This window comes from Carcharhinus amblyrhynchos, chromosome 23 (genome assembly GCF_965287045.1).
Source record: "Carcharhinus amblyrhynchos chromosome 23, sCarAmb.v2.hapA, whole genome shotgun sequence".
Taxonomy (NCBI): domain Eukaryota; kingdom Metazoa; phylum Chordata; class Chondrichthyes; order Carcharhiniformes; family Carcharhinidae; genus Carcharhinus; species Carcharhinus amblyrhynchos.
Window position 1 is genome coordinate 9,504,716 of NC_137346.1, and position 25,096 is coordinate 9,529,811.

The following is a 25,096-nucleotide window of genomic DNA, read 5'->3' on the forward strand; positions in this document are numbered from 1 at the left end:
GCCAGCCCGGGGCTAGTGCGCCTGCGCGGACTGTAACAAACCCAGCAGGTCAGCTGACCCGAGTGGCTACATTTGATCACATGATCCACCCAGGGCTCCCCTGGATATCTCCAGCTTCTCCATTCATAAATACTGCTCATGCATTCAACCTGAAAGAGGCCGAATAAACCTTTTTGAATATATTATCATTCCACCCCCAGAAATGTCAATTTAATTTGATTTGTTAAGTTTCCTTTAATTTTGTTTTTTTTGTCTCCTGCACACGCAAAAATCAAGATGTCATTTGCAACAGTCGCAAGTCCACCCCCTTATGGAATTAAAGATCTACTGATGACCCCTAGCTATGACTGTAACACTTCATCCTGCAGTGGTTAGCGCCGCTGCTTCACAGTGCCAGGGACCCGGGTTCGATTGCCAACTTGGGTCACAGTCTGTGTGGAGTCCTGCACATTCTCCCCGTGTCTGCATAGGTTTCCTCCAGGTGCTCCCACAACTTCAAAGATGTGCAGATCCCACTAACCTACACTTCCTGGTCCAGAGGAAGATTAGCGGGCTAAATATGAGGGGTTACATGGATAGAGTGGAAGGTGGGCCTGGGTAAACTGCCCTGTCAGGAGAGTCGGTGTGGATGCGATGGGCCAAATGGCCTTCTTCTGCACTGTGGGGATTCTATGATTTCTATGATAAGTGTACCAATCGTACAAAAGGATTGGTGAAACTCTAATTTGGGTTCTTTATTTGACTTCTCTTCATGGCCAATCAACATTTTTGGAGTGTGGGAGGAAACCAGATCAAAGACAAAGAACAAAAACAGCCCGGGAAACAGGCCCTTCAGCCCAACGAGCCCGCGCCTCCAACTCAACACCACCAGTCCCCCTCTCCACCCATGACCCTTGTCTAATGTTTTATGGCCATCCACATTGAGGGAAACTAATTTAGGGACAATTTATTACTGCCAATCAGCCTAACAACACATCTTTGGGGTGTGGGAGGAAACTGGAGCACCCGGAGAAAACCCACGCAAGCACGGGGAGAATGCGCAACTCCCACAGACACTGGCCCAAATCCATGTGTCTGCACAGCAATCAGTGATAGTCACTGAGCTGTCGTCTTGCCCAGTATCTGGTCCAGTTTAGGCACACACTAACGACATGAAGCACTAGGCCAATCTGGAACAACCAAGAGCAGCCCAAGTACGACCCATCGCGTGTATGCCCCTCGTTGGACACAAGGCGGACCGACTTAAAACCTGTGAATGAAAAGGAAAAAAAACATTATTATTGTACCATATCCATTTACCTTACCAGGGACGCCCCAATGCTAATGACCCATGCAGACACAGGGAGAACGTGCAAACTCCGCAAAGAGAGTGACCCAAGACAGGAATCGAACCCAGGTCCCTGGTGCTGTGAGACAGCAGTGATAAACACCGTGCCACCGTGCCGTTAGGTCAAAATGAAGAGGGACGAAACAGTTTCTTCCCAACCATGGCTGTGATGCTGTGCATTGGTGCACTAATACTTTGGATGCAGCTGGTACAAATAATTTTATGGCCTTTAGGTGGTAAATGGGCTGGAATTATGGTCCGGCCCCACATTATATCCTTGTTCTCAGCTTCTGTGTTTTTCTATGTCTGTGGCTTCATCCGCCAGACGTGCTGATTGAGTGGTGAAGGGTTCTGTTAGCTTTCCAGTTTGTACTCAGAGGCACCTCTGGATTACAGCACAGCATGTCAGCGAAAAACTGCTCAGTGACCTGAGAACAAAATGCCTTTCTCAGCGGAAAAATTATTCTGTCTCAGCCAAAGTTTTGTGTTTGTTTATTAACTTTCCTTGAACATAAATCAAAGGTGAGCAAAGTATTTTCTTCAAATTTTTTTAATACCAATTGTCTTACTTCCTGTAGTTTTTTTTAACTAAAAAGAAACATTATTCATAATGATGTATGTCACAGAACTTTATTAAATGCGTTGATATTCTCCAGAGGACACATTTACTCAATACACCACAGTGGTAAGCATTGCTTCCTCACAATGTCAAGGACCCAGGTTCGATTCCAGCCTTGGGTCACTGTCTGTGTGGAGTTTGCACATTCTCCACATGTCTGTGTGGGTTTCCTCTGGGTGCTCCGGTTTCCTCGCACAGTCCAAAGATTGATTGATTGACTGATTCAATTTATTGTCACATGTATTAGCATACAATGAAAAGTATTGTTTCTTGCGCGTTATACAGAAAAAGCATACCATTCATCGAGACAGAGAGAGTGCAGAATATAGTGTTACAGTCATAACCAGGGTGTAGAGAAAGATCTACTTACTGCAAGGTAAGTCCATTCAAAAGTCTGACAGCAGCAGGGAAGAAGCTGTTTTTGAATTGGTTGGTACGTGACCTCAGACTTTTGTATCTTTTTCCTGATGGAAGAAGCTGGAAGAGAGAATGTCCAGGGTGCATAGGGTCCTTAATTATGCTGGTTGCTTTGCTGAGCAGCGGAAATATGGACAGAGTCAATGGATGGGAGGCTGGTTTGCATGATGGATTGGGCTTTGTTCATGACCTTTTGTAGTTCCTTGCGGTCTTCAGCAGAACAGGTGCCGTACCAAGCTGTGATACATCGAGAAAGAATGCTTTCTACGGTGAATCTGTAAAAGTTGCTGAGAGTGGAAGCTGACATGCCAAATTTCCTTAGTCTTCTGCAAAAGTAGAGACTTTGGTGGGCTTTCTTAACTATAGTGTCAGCATGGGGGGACCAAGACAGGTTGTTGGTGATCTGGACACCTAAAAACTTGAAGCTCTCAACCCTTTCTACTTCATCCCCGTTGATGTAGACAGGGACATGTTCTCCTTTGTGCTTCCGGAAGTCAATGACAATCTCCTTCGTTTTGTTGATATTGAGGGAAGGATTATTGTTGCCGCACCAGTTCACCAGATTCTCTGTCTCATTCCTGTACTCTGTCTCGTCATTGTTTGAGATCAAAGACGTGCAGGTTAAGTGGATTGGCCATGCTAAATTGCCCCTTATTGTCCCAAGATATGTACGTTAGGTGGATTGGCTATGCTAAATTGCCCCTTAATGTCCAAAAATGTGTAGATTAGATGGATTGGCTGTGTAAAATACCTCTTAGTCTCCAATGATGTGCCGGTCAAATGGATTGGCTATGCTGGATTGCCCCTTAGTGCCTTAAGTATGACTAACACTACATTGTCCTTCACTGTGAGCAGCATGTCTTGTCTGTATAGTGCATAAGAAACAATATTTTTCACTATATACTAACACACGTGACAATAATAAATCAAATCAAAACATATGTGGGTTAGATGGATCAGCACAGGAAGAAGTCTCACAACACCAGGTTAAAGTCCAACAGGTTTATTTGGTAGTAAACGCCACTAGCTTTCAGAGCGCTGCTTCTTCGTCAGGTGAGTGGGGAGTTCTGATCATAAACAGGGCATATAAAGGCACACACAGTTTACAGAATACTGATTAGAATATGTCTTTACACCTAATTATGTCTTAAAGGTGCAGACAATGAGTGGAGATAGCATTAAACATAGGTTAAAGAGATGTGTATTGTCTCCAGACAAAACAGTATGTGAGATGTTGCAAGTTCAGGCAAGTCACAGGAGTTACAGATAGTGCGACATGAACCCAAGATCCCAGTTCAGGCCGTCCTCATGTGCGCGGAACTTGGCTATCAGTCTCTGCTCAGTGACTCTGCGCTGTTGTATGTTGTGAAGGCCGCCTTGGAGAACGTTTACCCGAAGATCAGAGGCTGAATGCCTGTGACCGCTGAAGTGTTCGCCAACAGGAAGGGAACAGTCTTGCCTGGTGATTGCCGAGCGGTGTTCATTCCTCCGTTGTCGTAGCGTCTGCATGGTCTCCCATGGATTAGCCATGGTAAAATGTATTAGCCGGACAGGATGGAGCAGGCGGGCCTGGGCAAGACGCTCTTTCAGTCAATTGTTATAGATTTAATGGGCTGAATGGCCTCCTTCTGTGCTGTAGGGATTCTATCGATCTTTAGTTGTGGAGCTACGTGACTTGTTGAGTGTTTTCAGCAATTAGTATTTTTAATATCAGAATTGTTTTTACACACACACAGTTCACTTTCCCCAGGGGGGAATAGACAGCACTGAGTCGGTCTGTGGCCATTCATTCACTGAGACACAAACCCATTGCTGAGGGAGGCAGCTGCTGGGCGGCGCGCCTGCGCGGCAATGTAGCAATATAAGGGGCGGGTCACGTGAGGCGGCGGTCACGTGAGCGGCTGTGTCAGTTTCAGGCAGTCATGGTGCTGGGCAGGGCGCTGCATTTTGTCTTCAAAGTGGGAGACCGGGCCCGCAGCATCAGGTTTTACAGGGATGTGCTGGGCATGACTGTGAGTTCGGTTTGTTTGTAACTGCGTGAAATGTGAAAGGTGCAGTTCGTGTGTTTTATTAACTGGAATAGATCAACACTCTGCCTTCCCCCCAACCCCAAATCAATGGCTCAGCTCTCCCTCTCCACCTCATTTGCCCTTAGGGAAAATAGTACTTTCTAATCATAAACTTCAGCCAGTGCAAAGACAGACCTTTCATTTTATTTCCTCAAAGGAGATTCAGTGTTAATGTTTAATCTCGTGATTCAGGTAAATTATTTAATTGAATCATAGAATCCCTACAGTGCAGAAAGAGGCCATTCAGCCCATTGAGTCTGCACCGACCACAATTCCACCCAGGCCCTAACCCCATAACCACACATCTGTTAACCTCCCCTGACACTAAGGGATAATTTAACATGGCCAATCAACCTAACCCACACATCTTTGGATCGTGGGAGGAAACCCACGTAGACGGGGAGGATGTGCAGACTCCACACAGTCACCCAAGGCTGGAATTAAACCCGGGTCCCTGGAGTTGTGAGGCAGCAGCACTTACCACTGTGCCACCCAAAAAAAATGCTTTTGCCACTGCTCCTACAAATTGGTCACTCTCAAAACAGAAACCAGGGCATGGCGCATTGTCAAAATAACAATAATTTTCATTTATATAGCACCATTAATGTGAAATCCTAGAATCCCTATAGTGCAGAGAGAGACCATTTGGCCTATTGAGCGTGCATTGATAACAATTGTGACAAGGCCCTATCCCTGTAACCCCATGTATTTACCCTACTAATTCCCTGACAGTAAGAGGCAATTTAGCATAGCCAATCAACCTAATCTGCACATCTTTGGAGATTTTTGTCCTTTTGCTGAAGCTATATTTTCACCACCAGGTGTTTTACATAACATTTTTATGCAACTCTGGCTAAAATGAATGGCCTGATAAATAGTTGACCTATTTTCCCTTGATTGTAAGTGGCATTGACTAATGCAGAGTTCCACAGACTGCAGTTTCTGCAGAAACAGAAAAAGCCCGTTCTTCTGTTGACAGTGTGGAGGGAAGGTGTTAGCGCAACTTCTCGCTAACTCTGGATAAGTGCAATTTAGCATTTAATCAGCCTTCTACTTTTTTAAAAAAACAAAGATCTATATAAAATGAAGACTGCAGCTCCAAAGTGAGTGCAGAGGAACCTGAGGGTGGAGTGGCTCTGTGTGCACAAATTGTTGGTGGTGACAGGGTAGGTTCAGAAAGTGGTCAACTAGGCATAAGGAATCCTGGGCTTTCTAATTGCTGCACAGAGTACTAAAGTAACTGAGTGATGATGAACCTTTAGTTGACCTGAACAGGAGTGGGGCAGCACTGCTGTCTCACGGTGCCAGGGACCTGGGTTCTATTCCCGGAGCTTGCACGTTCTCCCTGTGTCTGCGTGGGTTTCCTCTGGGTGCTCTAGTTTCCTCCCACAGTCCAATGATGTGTGGGTTAGGTTGACTGGCCGTGCTGAATTGCCCCTTGTATCAGAGGGACTAGCTAGGGTAAATACGTGAGGTTATGGCGATAGGGCCTGGATGGGATTGTTGTCATTGTAGGCTCAATGGGCTGAATGGTGCCCTCCTGTACTGGAGGGATTCTACGAGTGATGTATCCAGTCCTACTCACTGAGCTTAAGGAATGATGTGAACGCATTGGAGAGCGTCCAGGAAAGATTTGCAGGAATGGTTCTGAGGGTATGAGACTTGGTTACGTGGATGGATTGGTACAGCTGGGATGTCGTCCTTTTTGCCCCAGGAGGGAGGGGAAAAAGGGGATAAATGCTTGGATCTTGTTTGATCGAGCCCAAGATGGGATGCAAATGCCTTGTCTTGTCAGCTTGGGTCTGGTTTGCCTCTCTTGTGGGGACCATGATTGGACTTAATTTGAATTGACTTTTTCAATTAGAAATAAATCACCGAGAGGCGCAAAAAAGCAATATCTAATTTCTTCTTGAAAACAGACAACATTTTGGCCTGAACTACATCCTCATTGGTGCTGACCAAGAGTAGTCTGCCTGATTCCATGTGACGTGGAGATGCCGGCGTTGGACTGGGGTAAACACAATAAGAAGTCTCACAACATCAGCTTAAAGTCTAACAGGTTTATTTGGTAGCAAAAGCCACTAGCTTTCAGAACGCTGCCCCTTCGTCAGGTGAACGGGAGATCTGTTCACAAACAGGGCATATCAAAACACAAACTCAATTTGCAGAATAATGATTGGAATGCGAGTCTTTACAGCTGATCAAGACTTAAAGGTACAGACAATGTGAGTGGAGGGAGCATTAAGCACAGGTTAAAGAGATGTGCATCTCACTAACTGTCCTGTCTGGAGACAATACGCATCTCTTTAACCTGTGCTTAATGCTGTCTCCACTCACGTTGTCTGTACCTTTAAGTCTTGATCAGCTGTAAAGACTCGCATTCCAATCATTATTCTGTAAATTGAGTTTGTCTCTTTATACGCCCTGTTTGTGAACAGAACTCCCACTCACCTGAGGGAGGAGCAGTACTCCAAAAGTTAGTGGCGTTTGATCCCACGTGAACAGACGTTGAGGGGTGGCCTGATCGAGGTATACAAAGTTTAAAAAGTTAAAGTTTATTTATTAGTAGGCTTACGCTGCGATGAAGTTACTGTGAAAATCCCCCAGTCGACACCTCCAGCTCCTGTTTGGGTACACTGAGGGAGAATTTAGCACGGCCGGTCCACCTAACCAGCACGTCTTTTGGACTGTGGGAGGAAACTGGAGGAAACCCAGGCAGACATGAGGAGAACATGCAGGCTTCACAGAGGCAGTGACCCAAGCTGGGAATTGAACCTGGGTCCTTGGCACTGTGAGGCAGCAGTGCTAGCCGCTGTGCTGCCCTTAATCACAAGATTATAAGGGGTGCGGACCGAGTGAACAAGGAGCAGCTCGGTTAAAGGGCCAGTCACGAGAGGACAGGAGGTTTAGGGGGGGAAATCTTTTTTACTCGGGGTGGTGAGGGTCTGGAATGTGTACTGCCTGGGAGGATGGTGGAGGCGGGATGCCTCACATTCTTTTAAAAAGTACCTGGATGAGCACTTGGCACGTCGTAACGTTCAAGGCTGTGGGCCAAGCGCTGGCAAATGGGATTAGTTGGTGCAGATTCAAAGGGGTGAGGGGCCTCTTCTGCCCTGTATGACTCTGTGATTGTGAAGTGATGTATTGTCCTCCTCATCTGAACTATGCTGTCCTTGTCCTCCTGAGAGAGAAGCAATATTCGAGCTGTGTGCAGGTTCTGCAGTGTCATGTTCTTTTTGCCAGGTTAATAACCCAGAGGCCGGGGCTAATGATCGTGCTGCAGCTGAACCATCTGCAGAATGAAGCCGCGAACCACTTATCAAACAGCAGTGTACAGTCGCTAGTGCCCTCTGTGGGCATGGTACCTGGAGAGAGAGGTCACCTCCTCAGTCTTTTTACAAAAGACCAGTTTGTCCATTTAGTTTTACATCAATAGGATTATATCAGCGGAAGTGACCATCTCCCATTCATTGACTCTGCCTAAACATTCTGCTGCTTCGGCAAAGCAGCCAGCATAATTAAGGACCCCACGCACCCCGGACATTCTCTCTTCCATTGGGAAAAAGATACAGAAGTCTGAGGTCACGTACCAACCGACACAAGTACAGCTTCTTCCCTGCTGCCAACAACATTTAGTTGATCTTTCTCTACACCCGAGCTATGACTGTGACACTACATTCTGCGCACCCTCATTCCTTCCCTATGAATGGTATGCTTTGTCCATATAGGGCGCAAGAAACAATATTTTTCACTATGTTAATACATAGAACACTACAGCACAAACAGGCCCTTCGGCCCACAAGTTGTGCTGATCACTTCTATACCTACTAAGCCATAGACCTATCTATAACCCCCAATCCCATTAGATCCCATATACTCATCCAGAAGTCTTTTAAAAGACCCCAGCGAGTTCGCCTCCACCACCACCGACGGCAGCCGATTCCATTCACTCACCACCCTCTGAGTGAAAAACTTACCCTAACATCTCCTCTGTACTTGCTTCCCTGCACCTTAAACCTGTGTCCTCTCATAGCGACCATTTCAGCCCTGGGAAATGGCCTCTGAGAATCAACAATGTGACAATAATAAATCAGTCATGAATGTGACATTCGAAGAAAAATGAGTTCACTAATGTCCCTAACAAACAAGCTCTCTGCTACCACTCCCTGTTCTGTAGAATCCGTGCAGTTCAAAAACAGAAGCTATCCAGTCTGCACAAACTCTTCGAAAGAGCATCCCACCCAGGCTCACCCTTTCACCCCATCTCCAGAACCCTGCGGCATTGCCAGTGATCCACCCAACGAGCACATATTTGGATACTAAGGGCCAACTTATCATGGCTAATTCACCTGACCTGCACATCTTTGGAGGTTAGGATGAAACCCACACAAACACAGGGAGAACGTGCAAACTCTACACTGATAGCCACCAAGGATTGTACAGGGTTACGAAGATGGGGAGGGCGGTGGTCTTGGTGAAGATGCTCTGTTGGGAAGACTCAGTAAGAAGTCTCACAGCACCAGGTTAAAGTCCAACAGATTTATTTGGTAGTAAACGCCACTAGCTTTCGGGGCTCTGCCCCTTCGTCAGGTGAGTGGGGAGTTCTGATCACGAACAGAGCATATAAAGGCACACACAGTTTACAGAATACTGATTAGAATGCACATCTTTACAGCTAATCAAGTCTTAAAGGTGCAAACAATGTGAGTGGAGATAGCATTAGGCATAGGTTAAAGAGATGTGTATTGTCTCCGACAGGACAGTAAGTGAGATGTTGCAAGCCCAGGCAAGTTGTGGGGGTTACAGATAGTGTGACATGAACCCAAGATCCCGGTTGAGGCCATCCTCGTGTGCGGAACTTGGCTATCAGTTTCTGCTCAGCGACTCTGTGCTATCGTATATCGTGAAGGCATCTTGGAGAACGTTTACCTGAAGATCAGAGGCTGAATGCCCATGACGGCTGAATTGTTCGCCAACAAGAAGGGAACAGTCTTTCCTGGTGACTGTCGAGCGGTGTTCATTCATCTGTTGGTGAACACTTCAGTGGTCACGGGCATTTGGCCTCTGAGCTTTGGGTAAACGTTCCCCAAGGCGGCCTTCATGACACACGACAGCGCAGAGTCGCTGAGCAGAGACTGATAGCAAAGTTCCACACACATGAGGACGGCCTCAACCGGGATCTTGGGTTCATGTCACACTATCTGTAACCCCCACAACTTGCCTGGGCTTGCACATCTCACTTACTGTCCTGTCGGAGACAATACACATCTCTTTAACCTATGCTTAATGCTATCTTTACTCACATTGTCTGCATCTTTAAGACTTGATTAGCTGTAAAGACTCACATTCTAATCAGTATTCTGTAAACTGTGTGTGCCTTTATATGCCCTGTTTGTGATCAGAACTCCCCACTCGCCTGACGAAGGGGCAAGCCCCAAAAGCTAGTGGTGTTTACTACCAAATAAATCTGTTGGACTTTAACCTGGTGTTGTGAGACTTCTTACTACGTTTACCCCAGTCCAACGCTGGCATCTCCACATTGGGAAGACTCAATGCAGACGTGATGGCCCGACTGGCCTTCTGCACAGTAGGGATTCTATATGGTTCTGTGATGTTATCAATGACGTTTGAGGCTTGGCTGATTCTCAATAGCATGCCAAGGAAATCAGCCATCAAAGCTTGCAGGAATAATGGCTACCTATTGGAGAGAAGCCAGTCCTGGTGTGATCATACTCCTGTATGGAGTGTGTGTTCTGGAATGAAGAGGGGTGGTGGGGGGGTTATTAGTGACACTGATATGGAAGAACATTGGTTTTTGCCTTTGACTTTCTCGCTTTGGGTGTTTACACAGGTCCTGAGACACGAAGAGTTTGAAGAAGGTTGCAAAGCGACCTGCAACGGGTGTGTACAGTCTTCTAGTGATTCCTTTCTTAGAATCCCTATGCAGCAGAAAGAGGCCATTTGGCCCATCGAGTCTGTACCAGCCACAATCACACCCAAACCCTATTAACTCCAGCCTTCTAATGATTGCTTTCGTTGAATCCCTACACTGCAGAAAGAGGCCATTCGGCCCATCGAATCTGCATCAGCCACAATCCCATCCTGGCCCTATTCCCAAGGTAGACCAGCCATTCCGTAGAGGAAGATATTTCTTCGCTCAACAGGTTTGGGCTGTGACCCTTTGGAATTGGGAGATGGCTGCTCAGTTGTTGAACATATTCGAAGACAGAGGTCGCCGCACCTTTCAGTATTCATAGAATCTTACTGTGTCCCAGGAGGCCAGTCGGCCCATCGAGTCTGCACTGACCACCCAGACCCTGTTCCTGTAACTCCACACATTTACTCTGCCAACCCCCATGACACTGAGGGACAATTTAGCATGGCCAGTCAACCTAACCCACACATCTTTGGACTGTGGGAGGAAACCAGAGCGTCTGGAGGAAACCCCCGCAGACATGGGGAGAACATGCAGACTCCACACTGACAGTGACCCGAGCAGGGAATCGAACCCGGGTCCCTGGTGCTGTGAGGCAGCAGTGCTAACCAGTGTCACCGTGCCGGGGACGGCAGACTGTAGGGATGGTGCAGCAAGATTACGTTGAAGCGGAAGAAAAGTTTGTTGGAGGCCGGAGCAGATGCAGGAACCAAAGCGGCCTTCTCCCATCTGGTTTCTTGTGTGACGGTGTTAAGTTGGTGGATGAGGACATCACACAGCACAGGTTTGATGTTCTAAACGCTTTCTAAATTGTTTTACAGCCCCTTCGATGGCAAATGGAGTAAAACCATGGTGGGGTTTGGCCCTGAGGACAACCACTTTGTATCAGAATTGACGTATAATTACGGAGTAGGGGACTATCGCTTGGGGAATGACTTCCTGGTGAGATTGTTTTCAACGTAACATTTCACTTAGATTTCTGATTCTGCCTGAAATATGGGAGGTAGAATTTTGTTGAGTGGAAATATCGAAGGATATGTAACTACGGATATAAGAAATTGCAATAGATTAACTGTAGCTTCATGCTGTTGAATGGGGGAAGGGCTGGGATAGTGTACAGGCAGGGAGAGATTATTGAAATAGAACCCCTACAATGCAGAAGGAGGCCATTCGGCCCATCAAGTCTGCACCGACCACAATCCCACCTAGGCCCTATTCCCCATCACCCCACATATTTTCCCTGCTAATCTCTCTAACCTATGCATCCTGGGACACTAGGGGGCAATTTAGCTAAATTGTACACCCAACCTGTACACAGAATCCCTGCAATATAGAAGGAGGCCATTTGGCCCATCGAGCCTGCACCGACAACAATCCCACGCTGTCCCTGTAACCCACATATTTACCTTGCCGATCCTCCTGACACTAAGGGGCAGTTTAGCATGGCCAATGCACCTAACCCACTCACCTTTGGACTGTGGGAGGAAACCGGAGCACCTAGAGGAAACCCATGCAGACACTGGGAGAATGTGCAACTCCGCACAGACGGTGACCCAAGCCGGGAATCGAACCCGGGTCGCTGGAGCTGTGAGGCAGCAGTGCTGACCACTGTAACACCTGTTTAATAGATGGTGTCTAGGCCTGAGGGGCTGAATGGCCTCACATTGTAAATATGGTGAAACAGAAAGGTTTTTCCTTGCTATAAGAACATCGAAAGTCTAATGTGTATTTGGCGATGTTTAATTATTATTATTTTTCCCCACAGGGGATTACCATTCAGTCGAGTGAGGCAGTCACTAAAGCCAAGAAACAGGGATGGAAGCTGATTGAAAATCATGAAGGGGTGTTTACAACGGAGGCTCCCGGAGGATACAAGTTCTTCTTGGTGAATAAGGAACGGCCAAAGACAGGTTTGTGGGACTGACTTTCATTCTGGACTATCTTCGTGGACTTCCTTTAGTGTAGAAGGAGACCATTTGGCCCATTGAGCCTGCACTGGTAACGATCCTACACAGGCCCTATCCCTGCAACTCCATTATCCTGCTAATCCCCCTGATGCTTAAGGGGCAATTTAGCATGGCCAGTCATCCTAACCCACACATCTTTGGACTGAGAGGGGAAACTGGAGGAAACCCACACAGACACGGGGAGAATGTGCCAACTCCCCACACACAGTGACCCAGGCCGGGAATTGAACTCAGATCCCTGGCGCTGTGAGGCAGCAGTGCTAACCACTGTGCCACCCAGCTGTTTATCAGCTGCTGTTTGTAAGTCTTCTGCACCCAGTTTGGTCAATCGAATGAGCAAGATCTGAATTGAATCATTTTAGGTTTTATAAAATGAGGCTGGCACAGTGGTTGGCACTGCTGCCTCGCGGTGCCAGGGACCCGAGTTTGATTCCCGGCTTGGGTCACTTCCTGTGTGGAGTTTGCACATTCTCACTGTGTCTGCATGGGTTTCCTCCGGGTGCTCCGGTTTCCTCCCACAGTCCGACAATATGCAGGTTAGGTGGATTGGCCATGCTAAATGCATGGAGGTTACGGGGATAGGGCAGAGGGGTGGGCCTGGGTGGGATTCTCTTTCGGAGAGTCGGTGCAGACCTGATGGGCTGGATGGCCTCTATCTGCACTGTAGGGATTCTGTGGTTCCACCTGGAAGTTAAAAACAAAAAGTGCCAAAAAAAAGTAATCAAAATGCAATTCGACAAATAGACTGGGTGTATCAACAAGAGAAGATCTTACCGTGCCTCTTGACATTCAATGGCTGTACCATCGCTCAGTACCCCAAAACATTGAATGTATTCAAGAGACGGTTAGATATAGCACTTGGGGCGAATGGGATCAAAGGCTATGGGGGGAAAATAGGATTAGGTTGGATGATCAGCCATGATTATAATGAATGGCGGAGCAGCCTTGAGGGGCCAAATGGCCTCCTCCTATCTTCTATGTATCAACCGAAGCTTGGTCCATTTAACCCTTTCAGTGCTAACCCTCCTTACTACCCTATAGAAAGCCATGTGTTACCTGCTGTGACGGGCATGGATGCTGATTTGTGGGATTAAGGAACAGTTTCACTATTACTCCAAGCAGCCCTTGTGTCTCAACGCCTTGCACCTGTTGGGAAAGGCTGTACATCGGGTTACAGCACAGGCGGGTGGACAAACCGGTGGGAGATTGGAGCTGTTGTGTTGCTTTGTTACTCACTTCATGCGATGCTGATGCAGTGCTGCTCGCGCAGATCCCGTGCAGAAGGTAACCTTGGCTGTGTCGGATCTCCAGCGCTCGATCGATTACTGGTCCAATTTGCTCGGGATGAAAGTCTACGAGAAGAACGATACCAAGAAGTGTGCCCTGCTGGGCTATGCAGATGACCAGGTGAGCTATCACCACACCACCTGTAAAACTGTTACCTCCCTGTTGATGCAGGCCAGGCTACAGTTGAGGCGATGCAGAAGCTGAAATGGATGCAGTTTCAGACCAGTTTAAAGCTTATTTATTCGTGTCACAAGTAGGTTTACATTAACACTGCAATGAAGTTACTATGAAAATCCTCTAGTCGCCACACTCCAGTGCTGGTTCAGGTCAGTGTACCTAACCAGCACGTCTTTCAGACTGTGGGAGGAAAATGGAGCACCCAGAGGAAACCCACACAGACACGGGGCGAGCGTTTGAAGTTTATTTATTAATGTCACAAGTAGGCTTACATTAACACTGCAATGAAGTTACTATGAAAGTCCCTGAGTTGCCACACTCCGGTGCCTGTTCGGGTTACACTGAGGGAGAATTTAGCACGGCCGGTGCACCTAACCAGCACGTCTTTCAGACTTTGGGAGGAAACCGGAGCACCCGGAGGGAACCCACATAGACACGGAGAGAACGTGCAGACTCCACACAGTCAGTGACCCAAGCTGGGAATCGAACCTGGGTTCCTGGTGCTGTGAGGCAGCAGTGCTAATCACTGTGCCGCTGTGCTGCCCAAAGCGTTCTCTGATTAGATCGCTTTCTCTGAGTTGATTGCCATTGAAATATTGGCCAATCCAGTTGGCAGATGCCATGAAAAGTTTTTGGTGGATGGTCAGCACTCAGCTTCCAAATTCTAATGGCAGATTGCTGGGATAGTTAGCTTGGGTTCTGTAACCCCGTTAACATAAACAGTCACACTATATCACCCTCTCTGTTAAGGGTGGCACGGTGGTTAATACTGCTGCCTCACAGCGCCAGGGACCTGGGTTCAATTCCCGGTTTGGGTTAGTGTGTGGAGTTTGCACGTTCTCCCTGTGTCTGTGTGGGTTTCCTCTGGGTGCTCCGGTTTCCTCCCACAGTCTGAAAGATGTGCTGGTTAGGTGCATTGGCCGTGCTAGATTCTCCCTCAGGCGCCAGAGTGTGGCGACTAGAGGATTTTCACAGTGACTTCGTTGCAGTATCTGTGTAAGCCTGCTTATGACGCTAATAAATAAACTTAAAACTGCTGCTTACCTTGAGGTCTTCAGCTAAATTAAGCATTTAGCGGAGAGACTAAATAGCTGCATGTTAGCCACAGTTGAAGTGGTGGAGGCTGCCTCGCTAAATATTTTTAAGAAGCGGGTTGATGGGTTCTTGATAAGAGAGGGGATTAAGGGTTATGGGGAGAGGGCGGGAAAGTGGAACTGAGCCACGACAGATCAGCCATGATCTTATTGAATGGCGGGGCAGGCTCGAAGGGCTAGATGGCCTACTCCTGCTCCTATTTCTTATGTTCTTATGTTCTTAGAACTTGAGTATGGTTGAAAATAAGAAGGATGCTGTCGAAATGTTTTGTCTTGCATTCATCATACAGACACGAGAATGAAAAATGATGCTTGCTAGAAGCTACATCTATTCAACAGCTGGGATCTATCTTCCTGCAAGTGAAAGTTACGTGTTCAGGCATTTGAGCTAAGCAAAGGCATAAGAACATAAGAAATAGGAGCAGGAGTAGGCCATCTAGCCCTTCGAGCCTGCCCCGCCATTCAATAAGATCATGGCTGATCTGTCGCTGCTCAGTTCCACATTCCTGCCCTCTCCCCATAACCCTTAATCCCCTCTCTTATCAAAATCCCATCAACCCGCGTCTTAAAAATATTTAGCGAGGCAGCCTCCACCACTTCAACGGGCAGAGAATTCCAGAGATTCACCACCCTTTGAGTGGAGAAGTTCCTCCTCAACTCCGTTCTAAACCGCCCCCCTTTTATCTTGAGGCTGTGCCCCCTAGTCCTACTGTCCTTTCTGAGCGGGAAGAGTCTCTCCACCTCTATCCTATCCATCCCATTCATCATCTTATACGTCTCAATGAGATCTCCCCTCATTCTTCTAAACTCCAATGAGTACAAGCCTAGTTTATTCAGCCTCTCCTCATAGCTCAACCCCCTCAACTCCGGTATCAGCCTAGTAAACCTCCTCTGCACTCCCTCCAAGGCCAAAAATATCTTTGCGCAGGTGCGGCGCCCAAAACTGCGCACAGTACTCCAGCTGCGGCCTCACCAATGCCCTATACAGCTGCAGCAAGACCTCCCTACTTTTATATTCAATCCCCCTCGCTATGAAGGCCAGCATCCCATTTGCCTTCCTGACCACCTGCAAGCTGGATTTTTGCGACTCATGCACGAGGTCCCTCTGCACCGTCGCCTGCTGCAGTTTTTCGCCCCATAAGTAATAGTCCTTCCTACCATTCTTCCTACCAAAGTGGACCACCTCACACTTGCCAACATTAAATTCCATTTGCCATTTCCTGGCCCATTCGCCCAGCCTATCTAGATCCTTCTGCAGACTCTCCACACCCTCCGCACAATTTGCCGTTCCACCAATCTTGGTGTCATCAGCAAATTTCGACACCCTACACTCAGTTCCCTCCTCCAGATCATCCATATAAATGGTAAAAAGCTGAGGCCCCAGCACCGACCCCTGGGGCACTCCACTAGTCACCATCCGCCAGTCCGAATAGCACCCGTTGACCCCCACTCTCTGCCTCCTATTTGACAGCCAATCCTCTATCCACGCTAACACCCTACCCCCAACTCCATGTCCCTCGACCTTCTGCAGTAACCTCTTGTGAGGTACTTTGTCAAACGCCTTCTGAAAATCCAGAAAGACCACATCCACCGGCTCTCCTCTATCCACCGCCCTAGACACATCCTCATAGAACTCCAGTAAATTTGTCAGACACGACTTACCTTTAACGAAACCGTGCTGCGTCCGCTCTATCAAGCAATTGCCTTCAAGATGCCTCGCAATTTCCTCCTTAATGACGGATTCTAACATTTTACCTACCACAGACGTTAAACTAACCGGCCTATAATTCCCCGCCTTTTGCCTGGCACCCTTCTTAAACAACGGCGTAACATTAGCCGTTTTCCAATCTTCCGGCACTTCCCCGGAATCCAGCGACGTTTGGAAAATAACCACCAAGGCATCCACTATCACCTCCGCCATTTCTTTCAGAACCCTTGGATGCATTCCATCCGGTCCTGGGGACTTGTCCACAATCAGCCCCTCCAGTCTGTCGAGCACCGCCTCTCTAGTAACAGTAATGTCATTAAGACCCTCCAGTCCTACCACCTTTCCATCACTAACACCCGGCAAATTATTCACGTCCTCCTCCGTGAAGACAGAAACAAAAAAGTTATTCAATACCTGAGCCATATCCCCATCCCCTACCACTAGGTCCCCTTTCTCATCCTCTAAAGGACCAACGTTCACCCTAGCCAGCCTCTTCCTTTTTATATATTTATAAAAACTCTTGCTATCCTTTTTTATATTAATCGCTAGCCCAGCTTCATAGTTTCTCCTACCCTTCTTTATCAACTTCTTTGTCAATCTTTGTTGACATTTAAACCTCTCCCAATCCTCTTCTCGCCCACTACTCTTCGCTACTCTAAATTCCTCCGCTTTTAATTTAACACTTTCCTTCACCTCCTTCGTTATCCATGGCTTATTATCTCTCCTCCTACTGTCCTTTTTGACCATCGGAATAAATTTCCGCTGAGCACCAAGAAAGATCTCCTTAAAGATCCTCCACTGCTCCTCAGCAGACCCTCCCTCCAACACGCTCCCCCAGTCCACATTCGCCAATTCTTCTCTCATCCTACCGTACTCCCCTCTATTCAAACAAAGTACGCGTGTCCGGGAACCCACTTTCTCCTCCTCCATCTGCACCAGAAACTCCACCATACAATGATCACTCTCCCCAAGAGAATCCTTCACCGCAAGGTCCCTAATTCTACCCGCCTCATTACATAGCACGAGACCCAAGATAGCTCTCTCCCTCGTCGGCTCCAACACACACTGTTCCAGGAAACTATCCCGGCAGCATTCCAAGAACTCCTCCTCGAGCCCACCGCGTCCAACATGGGTCGACCAATCAATATGCAGATTGAAATCCCCCATAACTACGGCCGTCCCATTCCTGCACGCCGCACTTATTTGCGCGTTAACAGCCCGCCCCACCTCCAGATCATTACAATAGTTCCCTAATTGGATCAAAACATTGCAATGGAGAACCAATCAGAGCCAACTTGCTAACCAATCAGCACCCTCTTTCTCATGCAGCATAAATTGTTGCATCCTCTGAAATTTGGCATTTTTGCATCTGTTCTGATGAGTGCAAGATGGAAAGCTTCAACAGCATGTCCCTTTTTCCAACAATGCTAAAGATTAAATAGCTCTTTCTCCTCAGAACTCAATTCTCCTCATGGACACAATTTTAGACCCTTCTCGGAGGGGGAATGGTGCCTGGGAGGGATTAGCATCCTAAAGTTCCATTTCCCGGTTCCAACCCACTGCCTTCCCGGCTGTTTAAAGTTTTGCTGCCCCAGAATCGGGAGTTTGAGGGTGACTTCGATAGGGAGCTGGGAGGGGCTTGTTGCGCCAGATGGCATCCATGTCACTGTGACGTGGAGCATCGGGGAGGATCCCGCAAAATCCCGGCTGTTCCGGATTGCAAATCGAACTGGCAGCCAGATGAGAGGGAGTCGGGGCAGAGTTTGTCACCTGTGGCCCTATCCTCCCCCCTCCGCAGCCCCTCTCCCCCTCCACAACGCCCCCCTCCACAGCCACCATTCTCTGCAGCACCCCCTCCGTGTCCCTCACTCCCATCCTATTAATATCGAAACCCGGAGTCCAGTACGCACCCATTTCCAATTCATTTCTTTGTTTTTTGATGTGTGCTAACAACAACAACTCACGTAGCACCTCAAACACCCCGTGGGTCTTCACAGCAGCGTGGCAAAGAACATTGGACACGGAGTCATGGGGAGGCGATACCAGATGAAATGACCAAAGCCTTGGTCAGAGGGGCAGGGTTTTACTTATAGGCCGTGTCCTGAATTGGAATTCTATTGCACAGGTGTATTTTCACAGTGACTTCATTGCAGCGTTAATGTCGGCCTACTTGTGACATTAACAAATAAATATAAAAGACAATTAGTGACCTATTAACCTCTGACTCCCAGGTCTCCTTATTCTTTATCTGTGTTATAGTGTAAGCTGGAACTGCAGGATGTCGGCAGGCCTGTTGATCATGGTACAGCGTACGGAAGGATCGCTTTCTCTTGTCCGAGTGAGCAGGTAATATACAAACATACAAATTCACAGCCGGAGGAGGCCACTCGGCTCCACCATTCAATGAGGTCGCAGCTGACTTGAGTAGAACTTCAATCCCCCCATTTTTTTATTTGTTCTCACTGGAGCGATGGAGGGGGCGACCTGGTAGAAGTCTACAAGATTATAAGGGGTATGGACAGAGTGGAATGTAGTGTTCAGTTCTGGCCGCCACACGACCAGAAGGATGTGGAGCCTTTGGAGGGGTTACAGAAAAATTTTACCAGGATGTTGCCTGGTATGGAGGGCATTAGCTATGAGGAGAGTTTGGAGAAACTTGGTTTGTTCTCACTGGAATGATGGAGGTTGAGGGGTGACCTGAGAGAAGTCTACAAGATTATGAGGGACATGGATAGAGTGGATAGTCAGAAACTTTTTCCCAAGGTGGAAGAGTTAATTACTAGGGGGCACAGGTTTGAGGTGCAAGGGACAAGGTTTAAAAGAGATGTTCAAGGCAAGTTTTTTGCACAGAGGGTGATGGGTGCCTGGAACTCGCTGCCAGGGAAAGTAGTGGAAGCGGATACGATAGCGAGTTTTAAGGGGCATCTTGACAAGTACATGAATAGGATGGGAATAGAGGGATATGTTCCCTGGAAGGATAGGGGGTTTTAGATCACACAGGCAGCATGGTCAATGCAGGCTTGCTCTAATTAATACAAACTGATTGGTATTAGTGACGGTGATTATGAAATTATAATTATTGTTTTTAAAATAAACCATCTGGTTCACTAATGTCCCCCACCCTTTGGGGCAGAGAATTCCAGAGATTCACCACCCTCCGCAAGAAGACATTTTTTACGCACCATAGTTTGAAATGACTGGCCCTTTATCTTGTAACTATGTCTCCTTGTTCATAACTCTCCCACTGGTGAAAAGATCTCCCCATCTATCCTGTCAACCCCCATCAGGATCTTATATGTTTGAATAAGGTCACCCCTCACTCTTCTAATCTCCAGGGGATACAGATCCAGACTATTTATTTATAGTTAATTTATTAGTCACAAGTAGTCTTACATTAACAGTTTAAATCTTAAAGTTTATAGTTTAAAGCTTAAAGTTCCAGTTTAAAGTTTAGTTGAAGTTTAAAGTTTATTTGAGTGTCACAAGTAGGCTTACATTAACACCACAATTGAGTTACTGTGAAAATTCCCTAGTTGCCCCACTCTGGCGCCTGCTTGGGTACGCTGAGAGAGAATTTAGTATGCCCAAGAATCTAACCCACGCATCTTTGGACTGTGGGAGGAAAATGGAACTTGTGGAGGAAACCCACAGAGACATGGGGAGAAAGTACAAACTCCACACAGACAGTAACCCAAGCCGGGAACTGAACCTGGGTCCCTGGAGCTGTGAGGCAGCAGTGCTAACTACTGTGCTGCCCCAATCAGAGCACCCAGAGGAAACCTATGCAGACATGGGGAGGACATGCAGACTCTGCCCAGAGGTAGCAGTGCTCACCAGCGTGCCACCGTGCTACCACATTTAGTCTCTCTTGAGACTAAATCTTGAGCCCCCCTCTCTCTCTCATCCCAGGAATTAGTCTGGTGAATCTCCCTTGGACTGCCTCCAATGTCACTATATCCTTTTGTTGTATCGTACTGAACCCCCCAGTTTTCAAGCAGCCTTCCACTGACTGAAGTTGTTCATGTCTCAAGAATGTTTTTTTTTTGAATTAAGTTGCCAGTCATCGAGACGCAGATGAAGCGGGAGAATCAGAAAATCCTAACTCCGCTGGTGAGTCTGGACACCCCAGGAAAAGCCACGGTGGAGGTGGTGATCCTGGCGGATCCGGTGAGTTCCACGTTTCATTAAAGGCTTAAAATCTGAAACAAAAACAGGAAACGCTGGAAACTCTCAGCAGGTCTGGCAGCGCCTGTGGAGAGAGAGAGAAGAGAGCCAACGTTTCGAGTCTGGGTGAATTCTGACAAGGGGTCATCCAGACTCGAAACGTTGGCTCTATTCTCTCCGCACGGATGCTGTCAGACCTGCTGAGATTTTCCCGTGTTTGTCTCACGTTTTGTTACCAGGTTAACAGATAAAGGTTTCTATCAGAGTTGGGAATCTCCTCGCGAGATAACTTGGCCAGTGTACAAAACGATTCCGGCGTAAATGCTGCTCACTGATGCGTGCTGTTTAGTGTTAAGTTCATTTATTAGTGATTCCAGCAGACTTTCATTAACACTGCAATGAAGTTACTGTGAAAATCCTCCAGTCGCCACAATCTGTGTGGGGTAAATAGAATCAGAAATCATACGGCGCAAGAAGGAGGCCATTCAGCCTGCACCGACCACAATCCCAGCCAGGCCCTATTCCCGTAACCTCACATATTTACCCTGCTAATCCCTCTGACACTAAGGGGCAATTTAGCACGGCCAGTCCACCTAACCCGCACATCTTTGGACTGTGGGAGGAAACTGGAGAACCCGGAGGAAACCCACGCAGACATGGGGAGAACATGCAGCCTCCACACAAACAGTGACCTGAGCCAGGAATTCAACCCGGATCCTTGGCTCTGTGAGGGCAACAGCGCTAACCACTGTGCCACCCCCACCATGCTGGGGGAGGGTGTAACATCACTGAACTCTGTCAGGCATCTGTGTGATAACATTCTTGTCGAGACACCTTGAAGGTTTTCCTACGTTCACGTAGGACATGGTAGCACTCTGGTATTGTCACTAGGTTAGTAATCCAGAAGCCCAGCCTAATGCTGTGGCGACACAGGTTCAAATCCCACCAGGGCAACTAGTGGAATTTAAACTCAAATTAATAAAAACTCATGGTATCAGTGATGGTGCTTATGAAATTATTGTTTAAAAAAAACCCATCTGGTTCACTAATGTCCACCACCCTTTGGGACAGAGAATTCCAGAGATTCACCGCCCCCTGTGAGAAGACATTTCTACACACCTCGGTTTGAAATGCCTGGCCGTTTATCTTGTAACTGTGTCCCCTTGTTCGAGACTCTCCCACTAGTGAAAACATCTCATCATCTACCCTGTCAACCCCCATCAGGATCTTTTGTTTGACTAAGGTCTCCCCTCACTCTTCTAATTTCCAAGAAGTATAGACCCAAGTCTATTTAGTCTCTCTTGATAGGACAGCCTTCTCAGGAATTAGCCTGGTGAATCTCACCAATACCATGTATAATTGCAACAAAACCTCCCTAGTTTTAAATTCGAACCTCTTTGCAATAAAGGCCATTTGCCTTCTCAACTACTTGTTGGACCTGCTTGCTAGCTTGTTGTGATCCATGCACTAGAACACCCAGATCCCTCTGTACTTCACTCACCTGCAGTCTCTCTCCATTTGGATAATAATCTGCCTTTTGATTCCTCCTACCAAAGTGTATGATCTCACACTCGCCCACATTGTTTAGCATCGCACCCAGATCCTGTGCACTGAAACTCTGCCTTCTGCTCTGAACCATCAGGATGGCCACGAGATTTGCCTGGTAGGGGATGCAGCTTTCCGGGACCTTTCCCGCATGGATCCCAATGGCAGCAAGCTCCTGGATGATGTGAGTATATCAAGCACAAACCTTTTATAGTGGGAGCTCCACATCGAACCATTGACCATACAATCCTGCAGTACAGAAGGAGGCCATCCGGCCCATCAAGTCTGCACCGACCACAATCCCACCCAGGCCCTATCTCCGTAACCCCACACGTTTACCCTGCTAATCCCCCTGACACTAGGGTTAATTTAGCACGGCTAATCAACCTAATCTCCACATCTTTGGAGTTTGGAAGGAAATCGGAGGAAACCCACGCAGACACGGGGAGAACGTGCAAACACCACACAGTCACCCGAGATTGGTATTAAACCCGGGTCGCTGGCACTGTGAGGCAGCAGTGCTGCCCACTGTGCAAAAATCTCCAGCCAGGACTGCATCCCCTTCCTTCCCCTCCCCTGATTCTTCATTTATTATACCAGCATAAAATCATCAAATCATACTGAACAGGAAGAGGCCATTCAGCCCATCATTCATGTGCCAGCCCTTTGAAAGGGCTACTGAATTAGTCCCTCGCCCTGACTATTTTCTCAAAGCTTCTCCATCTTTATTTCCAACTCCCTTCTGAAAGTTACTACCAATGTGATGGATTTTGCTTTTGGAGCTGGCAAGAGAGACGAGCTGGAGGGATTTGAGGAAGGACTAGAGTCATTCAAAGGTTCTTCCATCAGTAATGGGATGGGATAAAGAGACCAAGAGAACTCATTAAGACTGGAGGTGGCCTCAGATCTGCACTGGGTTTGATAAGTCAGGATGACAAACTTAGATTTGTTGTGTCAGAGGACAGTGTCTATCTGTTTAGTACATTTCGTGAGTAATGGTTAGTGTGGGGAAGAGTTGTAGCTGGCGCAGATTTGATTTATTATTGTCACGTGCATTGGAACAAAATACAGGAGTACTTAGGGGAGAAGAAAAGGAGAGAGTGCAGCATGTAGTGTTACAGTCACAGCTAGGGTGTAGAGAAAGATCAACTTAGTGCGAGGTAGGTTCAGTCAAGAGTCTGACAGCAGCAGGGAAGAAGCTGTTCTTGACTCGGTTGATGCATCATCTCAGACTTTTGTATCTTTTTCCAGAAGGAAGAAGGTGGAAGAGAGAATATCAGGAGTGTGTGGGCTTCTTGATTATGCTGGCTGCTTTTCCGAGGCAGCCGGAAGTGTAGACAGACCGGAGGCTGGTTTGAATGATGGATTAGACTATGTTCTCAACCTCTTTTAGTTTCTTGCGGTCTTGGGCAGAGCAGGAGCCCATACCAAGCTGTGATACAATCAGAAAGAATGCTTTCTATGGTGTATCTGTGAAAGTTGGTGAGAGTCATGGTGGAGTTGCCAAATTTCCTTAGTCTTCTGAGAAAGTAGAGGTGTTGGTGGGCTTTCTTAACTATAGTGTTGGCACAGGCGACCAGGACAGGTTGTTGGTGATCTGGACACCTAAAAGCTTGAAGCTCTCAATCATTTCTACTCCATCCCCATTGATATAGAAGGGGCATCTTCTCCACTACGCTTCCTGACGTCAATGGCCATCTTTGTCGACATTGAGAGAGAGATTATTGTTGTCACATAGATTCTCTATCTCATTCCTCTACTCTGTCTTTGTCATTGTTTGAGATCCGACCCACTACAGTTTGCGTGATGGATTGGGCTACATTCATGATCTTTTGTTGTTTCTTGCGGCCTTGGGCAGAGCAGGAGCCCATACCAAGCTGTGATACACTTGGAAAGGATGCTTTCTATGGTACATCCGTGTAGGTTTGGTGAATTGGAAAGCTGTGGAAACACCTGAATTCCCCCTCCCCGCTCCAGACCAAGGGGCCATTTTCCTAATCGGGCGGAGAGAATAATCCAGCTTTTTTTTCCCAACAGGCTATAGCAGCGGACAAAAGTAACGAATGGTTTGCAAAGCACCGCAGGGAGAAGCCATCAGCTTGAAGAGGATTGGGAGCGTTCGATTACAAACCGTATGACTCGCAGCTTGTTGGTGGGGGGGTTGCTTCTTGTTCTTTGTTTCTTGTTCCAGTCTTTCAGCGGTGTGGAGGGACAACACAGTCACCAGAAACTTCCAACGCCAAATGTTCTTCTGACGCCAATAACTGTTCCTCTTTGTTATTGAAAGGATGTTAAAATAAATGGTTTAAAACGTTACGGATTTCAAAATAAAGACTCGAGTTGGGTACTGTGTTCATGGGAGTTTTATTGATCATAAGACGCAGGAGCAGAATTAGGCCACTCGGCCCATCGAGTCTGCTCTGCCATTCGATCATGGCTGATATTTTTCGCATCCTGCCTTTTCCCCATAACTCCTGATCCCCTTATTAATCAAGAACCTATCTCTGTCTTAAAAACACTCAATAACCTGCCCTCCGCAGCCTTCTGTGGCAAAGAGCTCCACAGATTCACCACTCTGGTTGAAGAAATTCCTCCTCATCTCTGTTTTAAAGGATCTTCCCTTTAGCCTGAGGTTGTTCCTTCTGGTTCTAGTTTTTCCTGCTGGTGGAAATACCCTCTCCACATCCACTCTATCCAGGTCTCGCAGTGTCCTGTAAGTTTGTTGCTGTTTCTCTTGCCCACAGCCTGCTCCCGGCTGCCTAGCTATCAAATCAGTTGCTTCCTTTC

At 47.3% G+C, this 25,096-nt stretch overlaps 1 protein-coding gene across 1 annotated transcript; it reads left to right on the forward strand.

Annotated features, from left to right (window-relative positions):
* The first annotated feature begins 4,260 nt into the window (after positions 1 to 4,260).
* Positions 4,261 to 24,654, forward strand: glod4 (glyoxalase domain containing 4). The gene is made up of 9 exons (XM_080210406.1): positions 4,261 to 4,375; positions 10,284 to 10,333; positions 11,189 to 11,309; positions 12,133 to 12,277; positions 13,605 to 13,741; positions 18,860 to 18,946; positions 20,654 to 20,767; positions 22,407 to 22,493; positions 24,347 to 24,654. The coding sequence occupies exons 1-9, from the start codon at positions 4,286 to 4,288 to the stop codon at positions 24,410 to 24,412; spliced, it is 897 nt and encodes a 298-aa protein (XP_080066532.1). The 5' UTR covers positions 4,261 to 4,285; the 3' UTR covers positions 24,413 to 24,654.
* Positions 24,655 to 25,096: the final 442 nt, after the last annotated feature.